Source organism: Lathyrus oleraceus, chromosome 2 (assembly GCF_024323335.1).
Source record: "Lathyrus oleraceus cultivar Zhongwan6 chromosome 2, CAAS_Psat_ZW6_1.0, whole genome shotgun sequence".
Classification (NCBI taxonomy): domain Eukaryota; kingdom Viridiplantae; phylum Streptophyta; class Magnoliopsida; order Fabales; family Fabaceae; genus Lathyrus; species Lathyrus oleraceus.
In genome coordinates this window covers 443,679,045-443,702,650 of record NC_066580.1, presented here as the reverse complement: position 1 = coordinate 443,702,650, position 23,606 = coordinate 443,679,045, and the positions used below count along the sequence as shown (strand labels likewise).

Sequence of the window (23,606 nt, the reverse complement as noted above, 5' to 3'; positions counted from 1 at the left end):
TTAGGGTCACACTGAGTCTCTATGATAACCAATATTCCAGGTTCATGTATTCTAGTATATTGACTATAATACCAGTAAAATGCAGAACTAGCCGATCCTCTATAGTTCTAGACCATAATATCTTTATTTGTATTAACCATAATGACATGTAGATAATTGAAGTAAATTCCCAAGGTGTTAGCTGACAAATTTTTCCTGAGAGATTGGAAAGCATGGTCGACCAGAAGGTCTGTCGGAGGACTAGGTCGACGAGGAAAACTTATAGTCCAAGGTCGACATGGAAAGGGACCAATCGAAGTCGAAGGCCATTACTCCGTGATGGGGAGCGATCATGGGTGTTTGAGACGTGGGAAGTTACCTACAGACGTGGGGGAAGTGAGCCGACACGTGTCATCTCAGGAAAAGGTTGCAACCTCCCAACGGTTATTTTCTACTAGTATTTAAGCAGGTTGTATGGATCATTTCAAAGGGTAGAATTTTTAGCATTTGCAATAGGAGTACACTTGAAGTATCAAAGAGTTTACGAGAAAAGAGTCATCTCCCTACAAAAATTATTTTTGCTTCCACTTATATTTACCAATCATTTAACTTACAAAATTGTCTTTGTTTATTTCTTTTATTTCCACCAGACTTTTGTTTTTTATTGCATTACTTTATTGCATTACTTTATTGCATATTTTAACTTGCTAAGAGTTACATTCACTCCCTTTAAACATCCCAAATACTTTACCAACAAAATAGCCATATACTCAACACCAAGTCTAAGACTTTGTAGTCGGTCCTGCAAGTAAACCTCTGATAGGAAGGCTAGAGATTGTTGGTGAAAAACATATTGACACACCTAGTAGGACTCGAGGTGTTCTGTATATGCAACTACGCATTGGAAAAATGGTGTCACCTCGACCAGACGAAGATACGTCTTTGGCGGGAGACACAGTTGCGTCACAAATGACTGATGTTGGTTCTGGCGCGGTGTCGGGGGTTTCGACCGCATTTGTGGGGTGAACTTTAACACTGTGTTAGCCACAAACGTCGACGCCAACAATAATGGGAATTTCTGGGCAATACATGCCCAACTTTACAGTCCCCATGCACAGGACATTGGGAATGCCGACTGAGTTTATGGCAAGTATGCATTATCTCGCTTCGACTTTCGGTGAAGCATCATCATCGCCATTCCCACGTTACCAGGGGTTAGGACCATTGGCAAATCAATTTGGTCGACTCCCGGGGTTTGGGTTGTCGTCTCAGTCAGTCCCAACTTTCACGCCGAGTTCTATCGCTATCATGAGACATCAGATGGAGGAAAGTAATCATGAAATGGTCCATATGTTAACTCAGCAAATGGGTACCATACTGAAACCTTTGATCCAAGATTCTACGTAGAGTTACCAATAACTGGCAACTCAAATGACAAGAATAAGAGACTTTATGGGGGCTCCAAGGGCGCCAGTTCGTCAAAATCCAATGCCTCCTCCTCGATCGGAAACCCAAGTCCGACAAGAGGAAATGACAGACGACATAGTCGAACAAGAGTATCAGGAGTTCGAACATATTCATAGGGTGGCTCGAAGGCCTCCCATGGTTTTGGTCAACAGAAACCAGGATCCCGACCATGTGGTCAGGCAGATTCGACACGAGGTAGCTGTCGGGGAACAAAACCTAGAGACTATCATCGAACGAATCATAACACGAAATAGAATAAGCTCAGGCCTACAGCGGACGACTTACTCTTCACCCTTGTCAGACTTTATCTTACATACAGAACTGCCTAGGGGATGGAAAGTCCTGAAATTTACCAAGTTCATTGGGGATACTGAGGAGTCCACCATCGAACATGTTGCCAGGTATCAGACTGGGGCTGGCGACATAGCGAATAATGAGGATTTGAAGTTAAAATACTTCCCAAGTTCTCTTATAAAAAATGTGTTCACATGGTTCACAACGCTACCTCCACAATCGATCCAAACGTGGACACAATTGGAGAGATTATTCTATAAACAATTCTACATGGGGCAGTCGAAGATTAGCCTTAAAGAACTAGCCAACGTCAAACGAAAGATTGCTGAGTCGGTTAATCAGTACTTAAACAAGTTTAGACTGTTGAAAGCGCGATGCTTTACTCAAGTCCCTGAGCATGAGTTAGTTGAGATAGAGTCAGAGGGTTAGATTATTCTATAAGGAAAAATTGGATACTCAGTATCTTAGAGATTTAGCATAATTGTCTGACAGAGTTCGACGCATCGAACGCCTGAAAGATGAGAAGACCAAAATTGGTCGATATCATAAGAGTTGATCGAAGGATGCTCTTCCGACGATGAAGAGTTGATCGACATAAGTGAGGTTAACGTGATGGAACTTAAGACTGGACCTCCATACACGTGTAAGGTTTTAAAGCCCTTGAATGGGAAAAATCCCATCGAAGCTGAGAAAATAGATAATACGTAGTTAAGACTTACATGTTTGACGTGTCTAAGTGCGACGAGATCTTTGATCTATTAGTTAAAAACGGTCAAATTATCGTCCCTCAAGGTTTAAAAGACCCCTCTCTAGAACAAAAGAAGAAAAGGGGATTCTTTAAATTTCATAATTTCCTTGGTCATAAAACTCACCAGTGTGTTATTTTCAGGGATTTGGTGCAAAAGGCTTTGAAAGAAGGAAGGCTTCAATTTGGCGAAAGGCCAAAGATGCAGGTGAACTCTAACCCTCTAAAGGTGGAAGAAGCTTTGTATTCGGAGCCTCTCGAATGCATGATGGTCGAGACTACTAATGGTCTCGTGGATGCTTCTGATGTGGATTCCTTAGTTGAGTCTTTTGAAGTACTGATGGTCGAAACTACTGATGGTTTCGACAACAAGGCCGAAAAATAATTGGAGTCGTACTTTCCCTAACTAGGAGAAATCTTATCAGACTTTCAAGAGAAGTGCAGGGTAAATGGGTCAAAAGCTTTGATATGTCCTAAGTGCAATGCGGTGTTCGACGGGAAGACCGCTGAAAGATTGGGGTTTTGACAACAAGTCATTGAAAGAAGAAAAACATGTCGTCCCATGATTCGTGTTCGAGAACGTGGAGCACCTCGACGGAACGAAGAATACAGGAGGAAGTTTCAACATCCCCAAACAAAGACTTTCATTCCGCTGACGGACGTTCCACAGGAGAAGTGGGTAGAGTCAGTCAGCTAAAAAGGGGCAAGAAACCACAGTGGAGGTTGTTGGAAAAAGAAACAGTGTCTCCGGAGAAGAAGGGGGTTATGTGGTATCTTCTAACTACAAAGGGAAGAACCCAATAGAGGTCTTACCAGCGGAATAAAAAAGCTGGGAAGGATGTCACAACTCCACATTTGTAACCTGTGGAAATCTCTGAAAAAAAAAGCCAAATGCCAAAGGCGTTGCGGGTAGTACAAGGAAAAAGGTGGCTAATCAAATAATAGCCATGATCGTCGATCCGACCGTAAAGAAAGTCGTAGTAACTTCCCAAAGTAAGAAGTGTTTGTCTGAGGTTGAAAAACAACCAAGGGACATGGGTGAATCGAAGGAGGAAGAACCTGAGTACTCCCCTCAACTAGAGGAAGGAGAGCCTGAATACTCCCCCCAGTCCGATGAGGAGTTCGACAAAGACATGCACGACGAAACCAATAATGACATCTATGGTGATGACTTCGTTGTAAACTATGACATTGTATCAGTATTGCCGGCTGAATACGACATGGTATCTGAAGTCTCTAAAATGGAGGAAGACTTTATGCCAGATGAAACGGTCAGAGGGAAACCACTGTACTACTACATCATGAATATCGGTGTAGTGGAGGGACAGAAGGCCACGTTTGAAAGACCCAGCCCAGGGATGATATATCATCTAAAGCCTTTGTTCATAAGGGCAAAGGATGATGGAGTGGCAATAAACAAGGTATTTATCGACAAGGGCGCAACCGTCAATTTAATGCCTTATACTCTATTTAATAAAATGGGGAATGGCGACGAAGATCTCCGACAACACAACATGGTTCTATCAAACTATGAAGGAAAAACCAACAATATAGTGGGTGTTGTCTAGGTTAATCTAGCTGTGGGAATAACAATACACTTAACATTGTTCATGGTAATAGATTCCAAAGCTAACTTCAATTTACTCCTGGGTCGAGAATGGATCCATGGGATAGGAGTGGTACCTTCGACGGTACATCAGAGACTTATAATCTGGCGTAAAGACAAAATCATGGAGAATATTAAGGCTGACCAAAGTTATTATCGAATCGGTGATAGGGGTTCGAAGAAATCTTTTGACCAACACTTGGAGAATATCGCGTCGTGTGATGACGAATCAGGATCCTATACTTCCGTCAAAATCGGTCGTGTTTTGAACTGATATCCCGATCATGGGTTCATATGGAATACTGAGGAGGAGGTGTAGCCAGAGACTGTGATTCCACCTTCGGGGTGGTCTGCAGTCGATGAAGATGATTGCGGAGTCAGAAAGTTTGGCTCGAGTTTCGGCTTATCTGATTGAAAACAAGAGAAAGTCGACCCTGGAAAAGGAGAGGCTTCAAGACTTGGCTCGTAAGGACAAAGAAGTGGAAGATGGTCAACAAGACCAAATAACAGCTTCAGAAAGCCAGAGGCTTGATTGCATATATGACAATGAGCCTTTGGGGTTCGAGAAGAACCCATCGAACGAGTTGCAGAAGATGCAAGCACAAGATCCCCTCAAAGAAATCAATCTGGAAGATGGGGTCACAAAAAGACCAACGTACATAAGTAGCAAGTTTGGGTAAAAAATAAAGGCGAAGCTGATTGAAGTATTGACAGAATACATGGACTATTTTGCTTGGAATTATAGCGAAATGCCCGGTTTAAATCGAAATATTGTGGAGCATCGACTGCATATCCAACCTGGGAAAAGGCCAGTGAAGCAACACCCCCGACAATTTGCTCTGGAGATCACCTCAAAAATTAAGCAGGAGATCGAAAGGCTCCTCAAAAGTCGTTTCATCAGGACTCCGAGGTACGTCGAATGGTTAGCTAATATAGTGTTTGTCATTAAGAAAAATGGAACTCTTAGAATCTGTATAGATTTTAGAGATCTAAATAATGCCACACCAAAGGATGAATACTCGATGCCCGTGGCAGAAATGTTGGTCGATTCGGCCGCAAGTTTTGAATATTTGAGCATGCTTGATGGTTATTTTGGCTACAATAAAATTATTATAGCTGAAGATGATGTCCCCAAGACAGCATTTCGATGACCTGGAGCTTTAGGGACATAATGGGTTGTGATGCCGTTTGGTTTAAAAAACGCATGAGTGACCTATCAAAGAGCTATGAATGCCATATTTCATGACTTCATTGAAAATTTTATACAGGTATATAGTGACGACATTATGATAAAATCGTCATCACAAAGAGATCATCTTGATCACCTTCGACGCTCGTTTGATGGAATGAGAAAATATGTGTTAATATCTCAGGATTGGCATTAATTTTAGAAAACAAATAATGTAATCACCTCTGTTGTTTTAATATGTTGGGTTGAAGAAATTCAACATCTGGACCAACATGTCATGTACGATGTCACGACATCAGGTCTGTGACATCGCACATGTGTAGGAAACTGAATTAATTAATTCAGTATATGTTTTGGGATCAGCAAGGATATCTGGTGAATATCCTAACTCCCAGGTGGAGGTCTTGAAGACTAAATCAGAAGATATATAGGCTCAAAATATGGAGATATATATGGAGAGAGTTTAGGAACTTGAAGACCTTGTTTGTAGCAGAATTTTTCTGCTGAAGTTGCAACAGCAAAGAACAAGTCTGCTGCAACTTTCTGAAGGCCCAAATCCAGTTGGGTGATTAGGTTATAAATAGCTGATTGTAATCTAGTTTTTGTAAGCCTCTTAGAATGAATTTTTAAGGGTGTGTGTAAGGTAAACCTCCCAATCTGTGGGAAGGTTACCATGTGTCTCTCAGTGGTAAACCTGAGAGTGTTTGTCACTCAAAGCCTGTAGGCAAGAGTGATTATGTTCTTGAATGAAGCTGTGAAGCAAGTTCAAGGTGTTTGCACATTACATTGTATTTGTAGTGATAGGAATGGAAACTGGAGGTTTTTATCTAGGAGTTCCTAGGTATAGATTGCATTGGGTAGGGATTAAGTGATGAGTTGTAAACGGGGGAGTTTAACTCTGAATTGATACTACTAATAGTGGATCTTCTTCCTGGCTTGGTAGCCCCCAGATGTAGGTCATGTTGGACTGAACTGGGTTAACAATTTCCTGTGTTTGTTTACCTACTGTATGTTATAATCATGTCTGCCATAATTCAGGTTGTGTTACAGTCTGCCAATCAAGTTAATAACAAACCTGATACACAGCCTTCTGTTGGTATGTCAATCAGAATGTTTTGACATTCATCAACAACAGCACATACTGTTTAATAAGCTGATGAATTCAGTTCAGTATGTAGTGAAGTCTGGTTTTAAAAGGCATATCAGACCTGGCCAAAAGAGCAGTGTGAAATTGTCAAACGGGATGTCTTGACAGTTCTTCCAGTAAGCTGATACTGAAGTAGAGACTGGTTGGTCTTTTACAGTACAGTAAATTTAGCAGTCTGTGTTCAGGAACTAAACAGACTGAGCATATGGCTCTGGGCTTGGATGTCAGACGGAATGCTGTGACATTCATTCCTGACAACATATGCTATATTGTTGGATGGTTAGTTTTTCTGTTTCAGGATTTTTCTCAGGCTATTCTTCAGGAATCCACCAGCTGATCTAAAATCTAGGAAACTAACAACTAAGCTACAATTAATGAACCTAACAAATAATCTATTTGTTAGCTCCTTAATAAGTGGAGATTAGTTTAACTTGTTACAACCTTTAATCTAGGAAATACAAGTACATGACCAACAAACTGGAACAATGTAACAGAGGATGTCCAAAACAGGATTGAGACATCGTGCTGATAACTGTGTAGGAAAACAACAGTAGTGAATGTTATGGTGCCCATAACAAATTGTTCCTCCTCTATAGGATGACATAGAAGGAGAGGTTGTGACACTGTGAAAAGGTGCACAATAGTACAAAGTGTAATAACTGTCTTGCTGTAATAAGTATAATGTTAGATCAGATGTCATGACTTGAAGTAGAACATCTGAATACTGACTACACCAGAATTTCAATTGGTATCAGAGCAGGCATCATGTTCTGTCTCTGGATGAGATCCATGGGTGATACTTTCTGGTAGCTGGCAAGGAGTTATGTTAGTACTGAAGCTGGACCCTGTGTAAGGTTCTGCAATTCCCTGAATGGTCCCTTGAAGTAGGTGGATGGACTGTTCATGACAGGAATGGTGTGTTCCTGTCTCTGGAGATTGGCAATTGGCCTGAGTGTGAGACAGCTGTGCCAGTACTTAATCACATTCAAACCTGGTATGGTCTTGGAGGCCAATCTGGTGAAGTGTGTGTTCACAGGTTGAGTTGTATTATGATTTCCGCTGCATAATACCTGGCAGAACTCAAACTCTGATGTAGTTTCCCCTCATGTGGATGAAAGGCTGCTGTGTTCAAGATCTCATCATAATCTACTGAAGATGTCAAAGATACTTGAGTCTCCTCAAGTCCTCTCATCATGACGTTCTCACTTCAGGATGGTAAGAGTCACTTAATTACTGATTCTCTTACTCTCTTGAGTAGTGTATATGAAGACCTTAAAGACCTTCAAGGAAGGCTTGTTCCAAGGAGGTGGAACCAATGTTCTATGTGATGTTAGAACATGTTGTTCAACAAGTATGCAGCTACTGGTTGAAGAGCAGATGTATTAGGGTTCAAACAAAGGGATAATTCTGTTTGGAACCTACTCCTGACCTGGAAGAGGAGACATCTGTGTGTGCTAAGTTGACAAGAGCAGGGTCAACTGGGTGTGTGCTCAAGAAGGTCATCCCTAGAAGTTGAGCTGGTTGAGATGTGACATTGTGCAATCTCCTGCTGTTAGGCATCTTCCTGCAATTTGATCAGGATTGGATAGTTGTTCCCTGAAGTACTATGGTGTGTTGGAAGACAAGTCTCCTGGATGTTAGCAGTCAATAATGGGGTAACCTGATTGTGATATCATTTAAGGGGGTTGGAACCATGAATCTTGTTATTCAAACACCACGTTCAGAAGTGGCAGTTCTTACTAGGAGTGAGAATATGAAGATTCAGAGGTTGGTTGAGGTAATATGCTCTGGCAATGCATATCTACTATTGACTGGTGTGTGTCTCACAAGTACTTATGATCAGCTGAAGTCTGATTGGTCTAATTGGAGGAGTTAGTTGCCACTGGTAGGGATAGTGTATGTCATATTGAGACATATGTATACAATGCATGGATACTAGTGTGGAGTCTCCATGATTGTTAAGTTGAGGGGGAGTTTTGGTTAACCTCCTCAAGTTTGGTCAGCCTTGGGTCTGGTTGGCTGTTGACCTGTGTCACATGGGTTCTGGTTGATGTGTGACACATTTGCAAGGAAGGATTCATCTCTCTCATTCCTAAGGGTGAATCTAATCTGGAAAGAGTCTCAAGACTGTTGAGGTGCTTGCAAGCAGAAGATGTTGACACTAGAAGAGTATTTTCAAAGTATTCTTATGGTGGAAGTATCTGAAAGGATAATTGGGAAAGGATTTAAGATCAATGTCTACTTGTGTCAAGTACAAGTATTTAATTGATTATCCTTGGAGCTCAAGACAACTGATGTTCTTAAAGATATTGGAACATCTCTTCTTCAAGACCCTGTGAAGAATCACAGGAAGGATAGTACATTGAGTTATGATCTATCTCTTTGGTGGCAGCAAAAGCGTATGATCTCTGAAAAGGTTTCCTGGCAAGAAACATGTTCAGCCTTGGCATGTCCAAGAAGAAGAAGACATCGGAGCCTTGATGGTGGTTACTTGGATCAGTTTATTTCTGATCTAGGTAAGGAAGTGCATTGGCTAATGCACACTGTGGAGTCAAGAACAAGTGACAGCATTCTTGACATCATGGAAACAGCCTTGCTTTAGGAAGTGGAATCCTTGGCAGAGCTGAAGGGTTAGTTTCCAACTGGTCCTTCTGAAGACTCATACATCAGAGTGTCTGATGTCTTTGGAGAAGAAGCAGGGATTCATCAAGGTGTGAGCTTGGATGACTTAACTGCAAATCTACAGGATGGAGGTTGTTTACTCAAACTTGGTTCCACAATCAAGTCTATGAGAACATTGAACTCTTGTTCTGTGAAGGGAGGAAGTTCTTTCAAGTGGCAGAAGAAGGAGCTGAATTCAACAGCTGGATGTCAAGCACAATGTTGTGACATTCGGTTCTGCATCAGATTCTTAGTTGATGAAGTGGCACATCAACTTGAGATAGAAGGATCTACAGGGTTGTAGATTGGACACTTCAAGTTCAAATCTCACTTGAAAGGTCAGAATATCTTTGGGAGAAGTCTGATAAACTTGGGAAGGTCAAAAGGCAGCATTTGACCTTGTCATATGAGAATTCATGAAGGAGGTAATCAACCAGTGGCATTTGGTCTATCTCAGAAGTGAGTTCGAAGAATCAAGATAATCAACATAAGGCAGCTGATTATTCTTGAGGAAAGTCTAAGACAAATTACTTTTGGGCAGAAAAGTATTAAGTTGAAGACAAAAGGAGGTGGTTCCCATTCATCCCTTGGAGCTTGTGGTAGGAGTTCTGAGCTATCTATGGAAGACTGTCTCTGGTAGTGGGATGAGAGTGTATATATCCCAATGTATGTCTGGGTTCCTCTGGCCCAAGCTGAGGACTCAGTAATATCTGAAGTCTATCAGATAGTGCTCCCTGTGATGTTGTGAAGGAAGTCTCAGCTGATGTTCAAACATCTTGTGAAGTGATCTTCTATTCTGGTTAGAAGAGAAATTGACACAGAGTGTGGATGTGTTCAGCCAAGAGGGTTGGACAGAGGGTGCGCTCTTGAAGACATGAAGATGCGTCTTATGTTTTCCTTTCATCAAGTGGTCTGGAATCTCTTTGAATCAGGAAGTATGTGAAGGTCCAACCTTGGGGTGTTGGATATGATCATGTGTGACCTCCAAGAGAGTAGGTTGTCCATGACAGGGGGAGTTGTGCCTTTGTGCTGCAAGCAATCACCAAGCTTGCGGTCTGTGTGCTCTCAGATGACAAGGTAGTCATCAGGAAGCTGTGATGGTGTCAAGGCTGAGTGAGCAGAAGAATGTCTGACCGGATGTCATGACATTGCTGTTAATTCCTTCTGAATCTTAAAGTCATTAGGAATTATGAGGGTGATGTGGCTATGTCTGATAGACCAGAATAAGCCTGATGGCTACAGCTGTGTGGTACAGGGGGAGTAACCATCAACTGAAGTGTGGAAAGTTGGCTGTAGCAGTGCTAGGTGTCTGGAGGTATGACAGAGGTCTAAGTTGAATACAGGCTGAATGCAGGAATGTTAAGACATCGCGTGCAACGTGTCTGACTGCATATATGGAATGGTCTCCATGCACTGGAACGGCTGTTTTGGAAAAGAAACAGTCAAGAGCTATAAAAGGTATTCAAAGATAGTCTGAGATTTTGTTGGTGATTCTCTGACTGTTTCTCAGCAAAAATAAATGCATCTTGACCAAGCATTTATTGCTACCGGAAATTCCTAAGCACAGGCAGGGCTATTTAAAGGATGCAATAGCCCTCTTCCTCTCACAAGAAAAACACTCCATTCTCAGAATCATGGGGTATGTTAAGGTTTGGGCAAGCTGCGCCTGGATCTGGTTTTGTGAGGGCTTCCTTTACAAATGTTTAGCTAAAAAGGGGGAGAGAAATATAGTCCTGGGGATGAGAATGTACCAGAAGAAAGCCAACTGTGGATGTGGCAGCAAACAGAAGTTGGCATCAGGCACAAAATCCACCAGCTGGGGTTTCCACTTGTGTCTTGTGATCTGAGTTAAGAAGACAGTTGTGCCTTGTGATATGAGTTACATTGTCTATGTACTCAGCATTACATATTCTTCTGGAAGCTCTCCGGGTGAGGGGAAGGGTTCTGGTACAACTGAGTAGTGTCCCTCTTCTTCCTCATGTACACCAACGTTGGTGTTCATGGTGGGGGAGATAATAACAGAGGATTATTTGTTTTAGCTAAAATTTGCCAAAGGGGGAGATTGTTAATACCTCAGGATTGGCATTAATTTTAGAAAACAAATAATGTAATCACCTCTGTTGTTTTAATATGTTGGGTTGAAGAAATTCAACATCTGGACCAACATGTCATGTACGATGTCACGACATCAGGTCTGTGACATCGCACATGTGTAGGAAACTGAATTAATTAATTCAGTATATGTTTTGGGATCAGCAAGGATATCTGGTGAATATCCTAACTCCCAGGTGGAGGTCTTGAAGACTAAATCAGAAGATATATAGGCTCAAAATATGGAGATATATATGGAGAGAGTTTAGGAACTTGAAGACCTTGTTTGTAGCAGAATTTTTCTGCTGAAGTTGCAACAGCAAAGAACAAGTCTGCTGCAACTTTCTGAAGGCCCAAATCCAGTTGGGTGATTAGGTTATAAATAGCTGATTGTAATCTAGTTTTTGTAAGCCTCTTAGAATGAATTTTTAAGGGTGTGTGTAAGGTAAACCTCCCAATCTGTGGGAAGGTTACCATGTGTCTCTCAGTGGTAAACCTGAGAGTGTTTGTCACTCAAAGCCTGTAGGCAAGAGTGATTATGTTCTTGAATGAAGCTGTGAAGCAAGTTCAAGGTGTTTGCACATTACATTGTATTTGTAGTGATAGGAATGGAAACTGGAGGTTTCTATCTAGGAGTTCCTAGGTATAGATTGCATTGGGTAGGGATTAAGTGATGAGTTGTAAACGGGGGAGTTTAACTCTGAATTGATACTACTAATAGTGGATCTTCTTCCTGGCTTGGTAGCCCCCAGATGTAGGTCATGTTGGACTGAACTGGGTTAACAATTTCCTGTGTTTGTTTACCTACTGTATGTTATAATCATGTCTGCCATAATTCAGGTTGTGTTACAGTCTGCCAATCAAGTTAATAACAAACCTGATACACAGCCTTCTGTTGGTATGTCAATCAGAATGTTTTGACATTCATCAACAACAGCACATACTGTTTAATAAGCTGATGAATTCAGTTCAGTATGTAGTGAAGTCTGGTTTTAAAAGGCATATCAGACCTGGCCAAAAGAGCAGTGTGAAATTGTCAAACGGGATGTCTTGACAGTTCTTCCAGTAAGCTGATACTGAAGTAGAGACTGGTTGGTCTTTTACAGTACAGTAAATTTAGCAGTCTGTGTTCAGGAACTAAACAGACTGAGCATATGGCTCTGGGCTTGGATGTCAGACGGAATGCTGTGACATTCATTCCTGACAGCATATGCTATATTGTTGGATGGTTAGTTTTTCTGTTTCAGGATTTTTCTCAGGCTATTCTTCAGGAATCCACCAGCTGATCTAAAATCTAGGAAACTAACAACTAAGCTACAATTAATGAACCTAACAAATAATCTATTTGTTAGCTCCTTAATAAGTGGAGATTAGTTTAACTTGTTACAACCTTTAATCTAGGAAATACAAGTACATGACCAACAAACTGGAACAATGTAACAGAGGATGTCCAAAACAGGATTGAGACATCGTGCTGATAACTGTGTAGGAAAACAACAGTAGTGAATGTTATGGTGCCCATAACAAATTGTTCCTCCTCTATAGGATGACATAGAAGGAGAGGTTGTGACACTGTGAAAAGGTGCACAATAGTACAGAGTGTAATAACTGTCTTGCTGTAATAAGTACAATGTTATATCAGATGTCATGACTTGAAGTAGAACATCTGAATACTGACTACACCAGAATTTCAATATGGATTGAAAATGAATCCATTAAAATGTTCTTTTGGTGTACATGCAGGGGACTTCCTGGGTTTCGTGGTACACAAATGAGGCATCGAGATCAATCAAAGCAAGACAGGGGCGAGCTTAGATCTCAAAGCCTCGTCGATAAAGAAGCAGCTACAATCTTTGTTGGGGAAGATAAACTTCTTAAGGTTCACATCGAATCTAAGTGGCAGGACGGAGGTGTTTTCGCCATTGCTCAAAATTAAGAAGGAAAATGATTTTCACTGGGGACTGAAGTAACAAGAGGCTTTCGACGCCATCAAAGGATACCTTATAAAGCCTCCTATTTTGTTACCCCCTAGTAGGAGTAAAAATATGAGTTTGTATATTCCTGCGTCGGATACGACCATAGGGAGTATGTTAGCCCAAAAGGATATTAGTGGTGTCGAAAGATCCATATATTACCTCAGTAGAATGTTAATAGATGCTGAAACTCGGTACAGTCTGATTGAGAAACTGTGCTCATGCCTGTACTTCGCATGTATGAAATTAAAGCAATATATAAAACCAGTTGATGTTTATGTTTCGTCTCATTACGATTTTATAAAACATATGTTGTCTAAACCTATCCTGCATAGTCGAATTGGAAAATGGGCACTAGCTTTAACAAAGTTTTCTTTGACATATAAACCTTTAAAGGCTATGAAGGGCCAAATTATAGAAGATTTTATAGTGGATCATGCTATGATCGAACCTTCACTAAACATGGTTGACACAAACCCTTGGCGGTTATATTTTAATGGGTCAAGCCACAAAGACGGAACATGAATTAGGGTGTTGATATTATCCCCACAGGATATTCTGACAAGATTCAAGTGTAGAATCGACGAAAGATGTTCCAACAATAAAGCTAAGTATGAGGCCCTAATAACTGGTCTTCGAATCCTGAAATAATTAGGAGCCAGTAGAATAGAGGTGAGAGGAGATTCAGAGTTGGTAATTAAGAAAGTCACACGAGAATACAAATGCATTAAGTAAAATCTGTTGAAGTATTACGTGATGGAAACACGGTTGTTGGAGTACTTTGAGGTCGCTGACATTATGCATGTGCCAAGAAATGAGAACCAAGAAGCCAAATATCTAGCCCAGATTGCCTCTGGGTACAAGATGTCAAAGTCGAGACTCCAGGAATTTATTGAGTTCGAGAGAAGATGGTGTCGAACCCACCACTATTAAGGGAAGACATCCTCGACGGCAGTATCAGTTGTGATGAAGGTTTCGACGACGAGCGTCCCGAAGACTTCAAATTTGAAAATTTCTGGGGACATGAAGTTTTTACTGTTAGCAATTCGTCACCATCAGATTGGAGAAAACCAATTTTGGAATACTTAGAGAATCCAATCGAAAATACTGACAGGAAAATCAAACACAGAGCCTGAGCTATGTGCTGCTGGGGAATGAATTACTGAAGAAAACTCCATAGGGAGTATTGCTTAAGTGTATGGGAAATACATAAGCATATTTGGCCATATCTGAGGTGCATAGTGGAGCATGTGGTACACACCAGGAAGGCCACAAGATGAAATGGCTACTGTTTCGACAAGGCGTTTATTGGCCCAATATGCTGAAGGATTGTATCGAGTTCACCAAAGGATGTCAGGAATGCCAGATGCATGCAGGTGTTCAACACATACCAGCAAGTGAGCTACATGCGGTTATCAAGCCATGACCTTTTAGGGGTTGGGCGTTAGATGTCATTGGTGAGATTCGACCGACCTCATCTAAGCAACAAAAGTTTATCCTAGTAGGGATAGACTACTTTACTAAGTGGATCGAAGTTGTCCCTTTGGTAAAAGTAGGTCAGGAGGTCGTGATCTAATTCATTCAAAAGCATATTATATATCAATTCGGCAACCCAGAAACCATTACCACAAATCAGAGTTCAGTTTTTGTGGGGCAAAAGATGCAGGAATGCACCGTCGAAACAGGTTTCAGGTTGGTCACTTCCACGCCTTATTATGCGCAAGCAAATGGCCAAGTCGAAGCAGCCAACAAGGTGATAATAAGTCTAATAAGAAAACATGTTTCCAAAAAGCCAAAAAGTTGGCACAAGACTTTGGACCAAATCTTATGGGCTTGTCGAACATCCCCAAAAGAGGCAACAAATTCGACGCCTTTTCGACTAACATTTGGGCACAATGTCGTATTACCAATAGAAATTTGTTTGCAGTCAGTCAGAGTGCAACGCCAGAATGATCTTTAGTCGGAACAATATTGGGAGCTGATGTTTGAAGAACTGGTTTATTTAGACAAAGAAAGATTGGTTGCGATGGAAACATTGGTACGACAGAAAGAACGTGTGGCTAAAGTATACAACAGAAAGGTAAAAACAAAAACCTTTGTGGTAGATGATTACGTTTGGAAAATAATCTTGCCTATGGATCGAAGAGATCAAACCTTAGGAAAATGGTCTCCAAAATGGGAGGGACCATTTCAGATAATCTGAACGTTTACCAACAATGCTTATGAAATCCAAGAACTCGGTATAGATCGAGGGTTTTAAGGGTTAATGGGAAATATTTGAATAAATATAAGCCTATCATACAAGAAATCCAAATCTAGACATGACGAAAGATTCATTGATTCGTTAAGTGGCCTAAAAGGCATTACAAAAAATGGTTTGTTGACCTTACAAGATCAAAACAAAAGAAAATCAGGCGAGAAATCTATTATCTAGAAAAAATATCTTCCCATGCAGCAGCTTGATGTTGGCCTCAATTTTTAGGGCCTTTTCACCATGAGAGATTCCCTTCAGAACTTCGGGTTCGAGGGCTTCTTGGGCATGAAGCTCTTCAGCCGTTTCCAAGGAAGCCTTTTTTGCTTCCACCTCAGTAATTTTCTTGTTAAGTTCAACTATTTGCGCTTGGTAGTCTAAAATTTGTTGGTCGAAGATCTGTTGTTGGCGGAGATGCTCCTTCTTCTTGGCTTCAATGTCACTAAGTTTTTTCTTGCATGCTTCAGTGGAATCCCACTCAAGCCTCATTTTGTTGAGCTTCATCTTGATTTAAAAGTCAACATTTTGACGGAGGTTAAGGTCTTTGACAAATTATGTGAAGAAAGCCTCAAACTCGACAAAATAGTTGACGATCGAGTCAAGAAGCTCATGAAGTGCAAGGGCGTCAAGGAATTTGAAGATGTCGCGGGCTAGCCCTTCTTCTTCTTCAAGAGCAAGTAAAAATTCGCACTCGAATAGTGACACCTTCAGTTGTTGGAGTGTGAAAGTGGTTGTAACATTCAGCTCTAATGAAGGAGTCATAGGTGAAGACAGAGGTGGCGCCTCAGTCGAAAGTTGACGGAGTTGTTGTAGTTTCTGAAGAGCCTCTGTTGGGTTCCGTTGTTTGATGACCCTGATTACACCCGGAGTCAGAACGCTGGTGGACACACCTTCTTCAACAACATTTGGAGGATTTTGAGTTGGTTGGGAGACAGGATTCTGGTGGACCTCTGGCGAGACACTTTGGAACTCAATCTTCCTTTGTGGTCTCAAGACAACTTTGGCAGTTGGATTGTCGGCCCTATCTTCTGCCACAGGTTCGGCTGGAGTCGAAGCGGCCACAGATTCCTGGGGGATAAAAAATAAGAACTCACGTCAAAAAGAAGCCCACATGTTGTTGGAATAAAGACATACGAATACCTGAAGGGCCACGTGAGGTGGAGAAACTGTAGGAGTCTTCTCTGGATCATGAGATACGAAAACCTCCTCGAGATCATCTTGGATTGCAGAAGTCGAAGTCGAAGGAGCCACCTTCGAAGGAGTCTTTTTAGCCTGAGGTTTTTTCCTTCGAATGGGAGTAGGGGGCATTTTGGGTGGTGCCTTCGACGTCGGGAAAATGTACGAATGCACACTACCATCGGACTCCTCGTTATCGACCGAAGGGACTTCTTCAGGGACCTGGACTCCTCGTTGATGCGAAATACCTTCGGGTTTGGAGTCGATGGCGCCCGTTGCTTTTTTGAGGGCTTGGCCAAAGCTGGTTCAGATGAGGGAGAAACACTCTTTTGACCCTAATAATAGAAACTTTTAGCTTTAAGTCCACAGGAAAAGAGGGAATGAAAGAGTAACATTTACCTTTCTTGGGGCTTCATCGACATTGTCAATTTGGATTATGTTGTCAGGAGCATTAACAGACGGTGGCGGAGGCGGTATGTCACCGACGATGGTGGAAAGAGCATCTATCATATTCTGAAGAAATTGGTCACTAGAAAAAGGCTTGACTTTGGTAGGCAGCCCATCATTCGTCAAAATCAACTGTTGTTAAAAAGGACTCTTAAAATTTGAACACAGGAAGTTCATAACGTTTGGTAGACTTGCAGAAATGAAGGCAGGATTTGTGGTTATCAACATTTAACGATCGACCATACCACACAATATCAGTCACATGTGATACTAGAGGCTTCTGGACCATTTGACTTAATCCAAATTGGCGAGCCACTAAATAGGGTTGATAGCTCATAAAACCGTACCCCTTCGACCCTGTTTCAATTTTGAAAGATAGCAATGTAGGGGTAAAAAATTCTCTCCATATTTCATTTGATTGTGCTGCAACCTGAGCAGAGCCACTTGGGAAGGGATCTTTGAACCATTTTGGGTCGAAGGGTCAATCAACAAATGGGGCCATTCCAGGGGCAAACCTATCAGCCTCGACAAACATATTCAGATACTTCATGAAGAGGTGTTTGTTGGGAGTCTCCTAGCATGTTATCAAAGCCAACCTTTCCCATTCGATTGGTCGATCTTCATTCAACATAAGGATGCGTTTTGACACTAGGTAGCCCAACTAATACTCGAAGGTGGCATTTAACCAGTTTTGTAAGAGCCACAAGGGACCTGACAGATTCAGGGCATTGGGAGTGTTATGGAGGAATTTCAGTTTCAGGGTTGCAAGCCCCAAAGATTAACACAAGGAGGCTAATATAAGTTTACCCAAAGAAACCTATCGGCCCTCGTGAATTTGGATCGCCGTGTTGATATAGCTCTTTGCTATCTGCAACGAGTCGGGACAAAATACGTAATACGAAAACCACAATATGAGGAAGGTTATGCGTTCTTCGTTGGATACTTCGACGGAGTCTTTGTTGTGGTGATCCTCGATATAATTCTGGAGACTGGCTCGACTGAACGAGAAAGTGTTTTCTGTCGGAAGTGTGGGGTCGAAGGTATCTCCCAACGGCGAAAGGCCAGTAATGGATGCTACATCGAAGAGTGTGGGCGTCAGCATCCCACATGGTAGTTGGAAGGTGTTGGCCGAACCCTCCCAGAAGTACATAAAAGCCAGTAACATGCAAGGATTGACGTGATGAGCATACCTGGATATTTGGATGACATCGAAGATCCCTGCACTCCTCCACTGATCTTAGCGTTTTCTTTGGACTTTGTTAAGCCACGCCAAATACTCTTTATTACATGGAGTAGGCATGGATATGAAGACTCTGGATTTAGCCTCCATAAACCTAACGCCAATAACACCGAATTTATCGAAGGAAGGAGGAGCAGCAGGTTCATAACCAGGGAAAAATCTTCGAATGCTTTTGGTGAGGATTTTGGTTCTGCAAGAGGCCCTTGAAACGCAACTAACTTCCTATCAACCACAAAAGGAATCAGTATCTGGCGCTGCCGGATTTTCATCACCGCTTCATCAGAAGAAGCATGTTTAGGGATGTAGTTCATGCTCTCCTTTGTAGTGAGCTTAAAATCGATTGGGTTGTTCCCAGTAGCGAAAGAACATGCGTCTTTAGTATGTGTAGAAGAAGCCATGGATAAATAGTTTGAAGGAAATGTGGTAAGGTTGAGTTTTGGATGAAAAGGTCGCTGCAGAAGTTGCTGAAGAAAGATGCAAGGAAAAATGCGTGTACTTAGTTATGGAAGCAGAAAAGTTTGGAGAATGAAGAGATAGCTATTTATAGGCTAACAAGGTGAACAGTCAAGTACTAGTCGACTGACAAATGTTGAACTAGGGAGTAATGAGAAAGTTAGTGGTGTTGGTTGTAATCTCACGACCTAGGGGGTAGCTGATAATGATGATAGTGTGTATGGGAAACCGCACTGCAGGAATGCCATCATCACACATAAAACCATCATTAATGATTAGAAGGTTAACCGAAATTTGGACAGTCAAAAGTCAGGTTCCTTGGTCGACGAGATCAAGTTGAAACCATCCTTTTCAGGGGGCAATTTGTTAGCTGACAAATTTCATATGAGAGATTGGAAAGCATGGTCGACCAGAAGGTCTGTCGGAGGACTAGGTCGACGAGGAAAACTTATAGTCCATGGTCGACATGGAAAGGGGCCAGACGAAGTCGAAGGCCATTACTCTGTGATGGGGAGCGCTCGTGGGTGTTTGAAATGTGGGAAGTTACCTACAGACGTGGGGGAAGTGAGTTGGCATGTGTCATCTCGGGATAGAGTTGCAACCTCCCAACAGTTATTTTCTACTTATATTTAAGCAGGTTGTAGGGATCATTTCAAAGGGTGGCATTTTTAGCATTTGCAGTAGGAGTACACTTGAAGTATCAAAACTGTTATAAGAAAAAAGTCATCTCCCTTCAAAAATGTACATTTTTTTCCACTTATATTTACCAGTCATTTAACTTACAAAATTGTCTTTATTTATTTCTTTTATTTCCACCAAACTTTTCTCTTTTGTTGCATTACTTTATTGCATCTTTTAACTTGCTAAGAGTTACATTCACTCCCTTTAAACATCCCAAATACTTTACCAATAAAATAGTCATATACTTAACACCAAGTCTAGGACTTTATAGTCGGTCCTGCAAGTAAACCTCTGATAGGAAGGCTAGAGATTGTTGGCGAAAAACACAAGGACAAACTACTGTGGAGTTTCATTCACAATTTCCATGTCTGTTTCAACGTTTCCATCTGTTTCTTGACTGGTGTTGTTCACATTATTATGCACGAGGTGGTTATTTAAGACTTTATCATCATCCACTATGCTCCACATGTCACCAGGCGAGCTAGGTATGTTAGAAGGCCTGGGCATATTAGGGTTGATAACTCCTACTATGGAGTTTGCATACTGAGTTTGGATTGGTCCACTTTCTGGCCTTGATGACATCGAAATGATCTCTTTATTATTTTTTACATGTACTGGTTCCACATTACTTACTCTTATGGTACCCTTAGTAAGGTGGGCAATTGTAAATAGTTCCTCAGCATGATTACCGTTAAGAATCCTTACTATATACTACTTTTCTTTTTTTTATTGGTTGAAGCCTTTACTTTGAAATTAACCCTCTTAACTCAGTTTTTTTTGTAATGAGTTGGAAGTGATGAATATGATATTTATTTTTATAGAATTAATTAAAAAATTTAATTAATTTTCTTAGAAATTTATTTGAAAATTAGGGGATTATTTTTCCATCCTTGTTGGTGTCTTCCACACCCTTGAAAATCCGAAAATATCACTCATGTAGTTGCATGTCCCTAATACATTCAGGGGGAACACCCTGATACAGTTATTTTGTTGCTTTTCTTATCTATTTTATTTTGATTTACTTTCGATTACTGAGTCAGCTTCATAACTGCACCTCTCTGGATCAAGTTTTGAAATGATTCGTTTTTAGCATGCATAAATCATTGGTTAGGTTTGAACTTAATCATGATGCTTTTAATAAATTGCATGAGTTAGTGGAATAAAAGTCATATATGTTATTGATTCAAGTTAGGTGGAAATAAAAATCTCAAAGTCTTTAGAAAAACTTGAAAAATTGGGATTTTGGGTGTTTGATTCGAATCAAACACAAATCCTGATTTAAATCATTTTGGACAGAGGCAAACCAGAAAATTTTAAAACAGTTTGATTCAAATCACATTTTATACATGATTCGAATCATCAAACTCTGGGTCACCTCTGCCTCAATTGATTCTAATCAAATCTTACACCTGATTCAAATCATGCAATTTTTCCATATTTTCTTAGTTGAGTCTGCCTGTTTGATTCGAATAAAAAATTTAACACATGATTCGAATCACGAGGTTTTTATTCGAATTACACTTTCCACTTGATTTAAATCAACTAAAAAATTAGGTATTTTCCTAATGTGCATTTTCGGATATGCATCTCCAAACAAAGTTAGGTATTTTTCGGATGTGCATCTCCGGATTGTCCTAATAGTTTGAGTTTTCACATTGTTTTTGTGTTGTTGGTGGTATCAGATATGGTGCACCCGAATATGTTTCCACAAACTATTTTGAGTGTGGATGTTAAATAGGTCAAAGTGAAGCATGATATTAAACCAGATGAAGTGAATGATGATGTTAAACCAAATGAAGTGAATGATGATGTTAATCCAGGTGCTCGACCAGTTGTTGTCGAGGTAGATGTTCGTGCAAAATTTACAAATAAACAAGTGTTTATTTTTCATGAACATATGCTACAATAGGTTTGTAGGGAGGCCAAAAAACTGGGGTTTGGTGTTGTACTAGAAAGGTCCAACAATGGTTTGGATATAAGATAAGCATTTGTAACAATGATATGCAAAAGAAGTGGCATATATCAATAAAAGATTAGGAAGTTGAAACGAGACGACACTAGATCGAGGAAATGTGAGTGTTTGTTTAAATTGAACAGATATCATATAGTGGATATGAGACATAGAAATTTAATGTGATTCTGGTATGCATAATCATGCGTTGAATGACAAGCTAGACGGTAATCCCATTGTATGTCGCCTTGTTTTGGAGGGGAGGGAACTTGTTTCGGACATGACATCAAACATATTGGCGTCGAAAAACATACTCACATCTTTGAAACGGAAAAAACCTCTAAAATTTTCAAACATCAAGAAAATATACAATATGCGTGCTCGAGACAATAAGGTCGTAAGAGGACTGAAATTATGTTCCTTAGGGGACAGATGTCGGACACTGTTACACTTGGATTTTCAGCTACTGGAAAGTCAACAAAGAATGTCAATGAAAATATGTTTACTATGTGAAAATATTAATGAAGCGTCTTTAAAGGGGCATTAATGGCAAGTTGTTGATAGACCAACGGAGAAGGGTCGACCGAGCTGCCGACACATCGAGACATGGTTGGAGGACTCTCAAGGATAAATCCCCAAGACTTAGATCATTGGGGAAACATGTCCAAAATCTCGAAAAGGAAGGTCGACAGATACATGTTCAGAATCTCGAGAAGGACAGTCGATAGAAGCCCACATTCCATCAAAGGGACCAGTCGACAGAACAACGTGATATAACAGACCTAGTAAATTTACAAGTCTTTAGTCCTTGGTAAGTGGCATCGACAACACGTTAGAGCAGTTATCATCGAAGGTTCATGAAGAAGTGGAAAGCAGTTACCACTCAACGTGGGTTGCAAGCAGAGAGGGTCTTGGAAGACATGTAAGCACACTAGTGGGAACTTGAAGGATTGAACGTGGAGCAAATGCAACAAATCTTCCAGTGGTCATAACCGATGTCGATGGTTACTTTGTAAATAGAATAAATAGCTGACTCTTACATGGGATCGGGGTCACAAAATTGCATACATACTCTCCATGCCACTGGAGTACCCGAGTCAAAGAGCGAAACAATTGAGCGAGAAACATGTATACGTCTGCGTCCATTCTTTTTTCTTAGTCTTTTTTGTCTCCTCAAACAGAACATGTACTTTTTCCTTTGCTTTATTTAATGTTATTTATTGCACTTTACCTTATCATTTATCACAACTTGACTTCATTTAAAGTCTTTTGCTACACTGTATGCAATTTACATGCACGTGTGTTCACACAAATTATTTGCACAAATTGCTTTGGATATTTTTCGAGTTAATCTCATAGATTTTAAAACTCGTGATTGTTTAACAAAAACACCGCTAAATAAACTGGCACACCCGATGGGACTTTCTTGTGCGAATATCTTTGCAGAAAAGTAGTGTCTTACACTTTGTTTTTGTGTCTTCTGTGTTTGTGATCTTTTGTGTTGTATGCACTTGAGGAGTGGTAAGCGTTTTCTGGTATGTCTCAAAAAAACCAAACCCCTTTTCAAAGTAATACTTCAAACCCAGAAGAAAAATTGGAGGTTACTAGTGTCGGCAGTTTTGTGGCTCCAACCTCAGTCGAGTAAATGCCCACAATCATAAGTAAAGAAGTGGTGTGTTCTATACATCCAGATGTGAGAATTTCATCACCACAAGTGTCAACCGCACGAACCTTTTCTAGGGAATTACATAATCCATGAGAACAAAGACTTCCTTATTTAGTATTCTCGTTGCCTCAAAAGAAACAACCGTATGGCATGCCAACTGCAATGATGGCGAGCATGCACCCTAGTACGTCAATATATTCAGAGAGCGCGATGACAACATCATCGCCCTTTAATCCATATTTGGCTTCAGTGTCCACCATGGACAACTTTGGCCAACTAGGACAACCACCAGGAGGTATGGGGTATTTCCCTTCACGAGGTGTTTTGTCTTTAACCAATAACTCTCTCCAAGTCATGAGACAGTTAGTGGATGAAAGCAACCACGATATGGTTCACACGATTACACAACAAATATGCAACATGTTTACCCCACTTATAAAAAATAGGACTATGAGTTATCAACAGATAACCCACCAAATGGATAAGATTGCTGGCTTTTTTGGGGCGCCACAAGCGCCATCGACTCCGGTGCCTAACATTCCCCAGAGGGCTAACCCCCCATAAAATAGGGTTGTCGAAAACAATCAAA

General features: G+C 40.8%; 1 protein-coding gene across 1 annotated transcript; it reads left to right on the top strand.

Moving 5' to 3' along the window:
* The first annotated feature begins 1,410 nt into the window (after positions 1 to 1,410).
* LOC127123633 (uncharacterized) lies at positions 1,411 to 2,169 on the top strand. The gene has a single exon (XM_051053836.1). The coding sequence runs from the start codon at positions 1,411 to 1,413 to the stop codon at positions 2,167 to 2,169; it is 759 nt and encodes a 252-aa protein (XP_050909793.1).
* The last annotated feature ends 21,437 nt before the right edge of the window (positions 2,170 to 23,606 follow it).

Bases quoted from the DNA above. Each gene is read 5' to 3' on its own strand.
- LOC127123633 (XM_051053836.1), top strand. From the start codon at position 1,411: ATGACAAGAATAAGAGACTTTATGGGGGCTCCAAGGGCGCCAGTTCGT.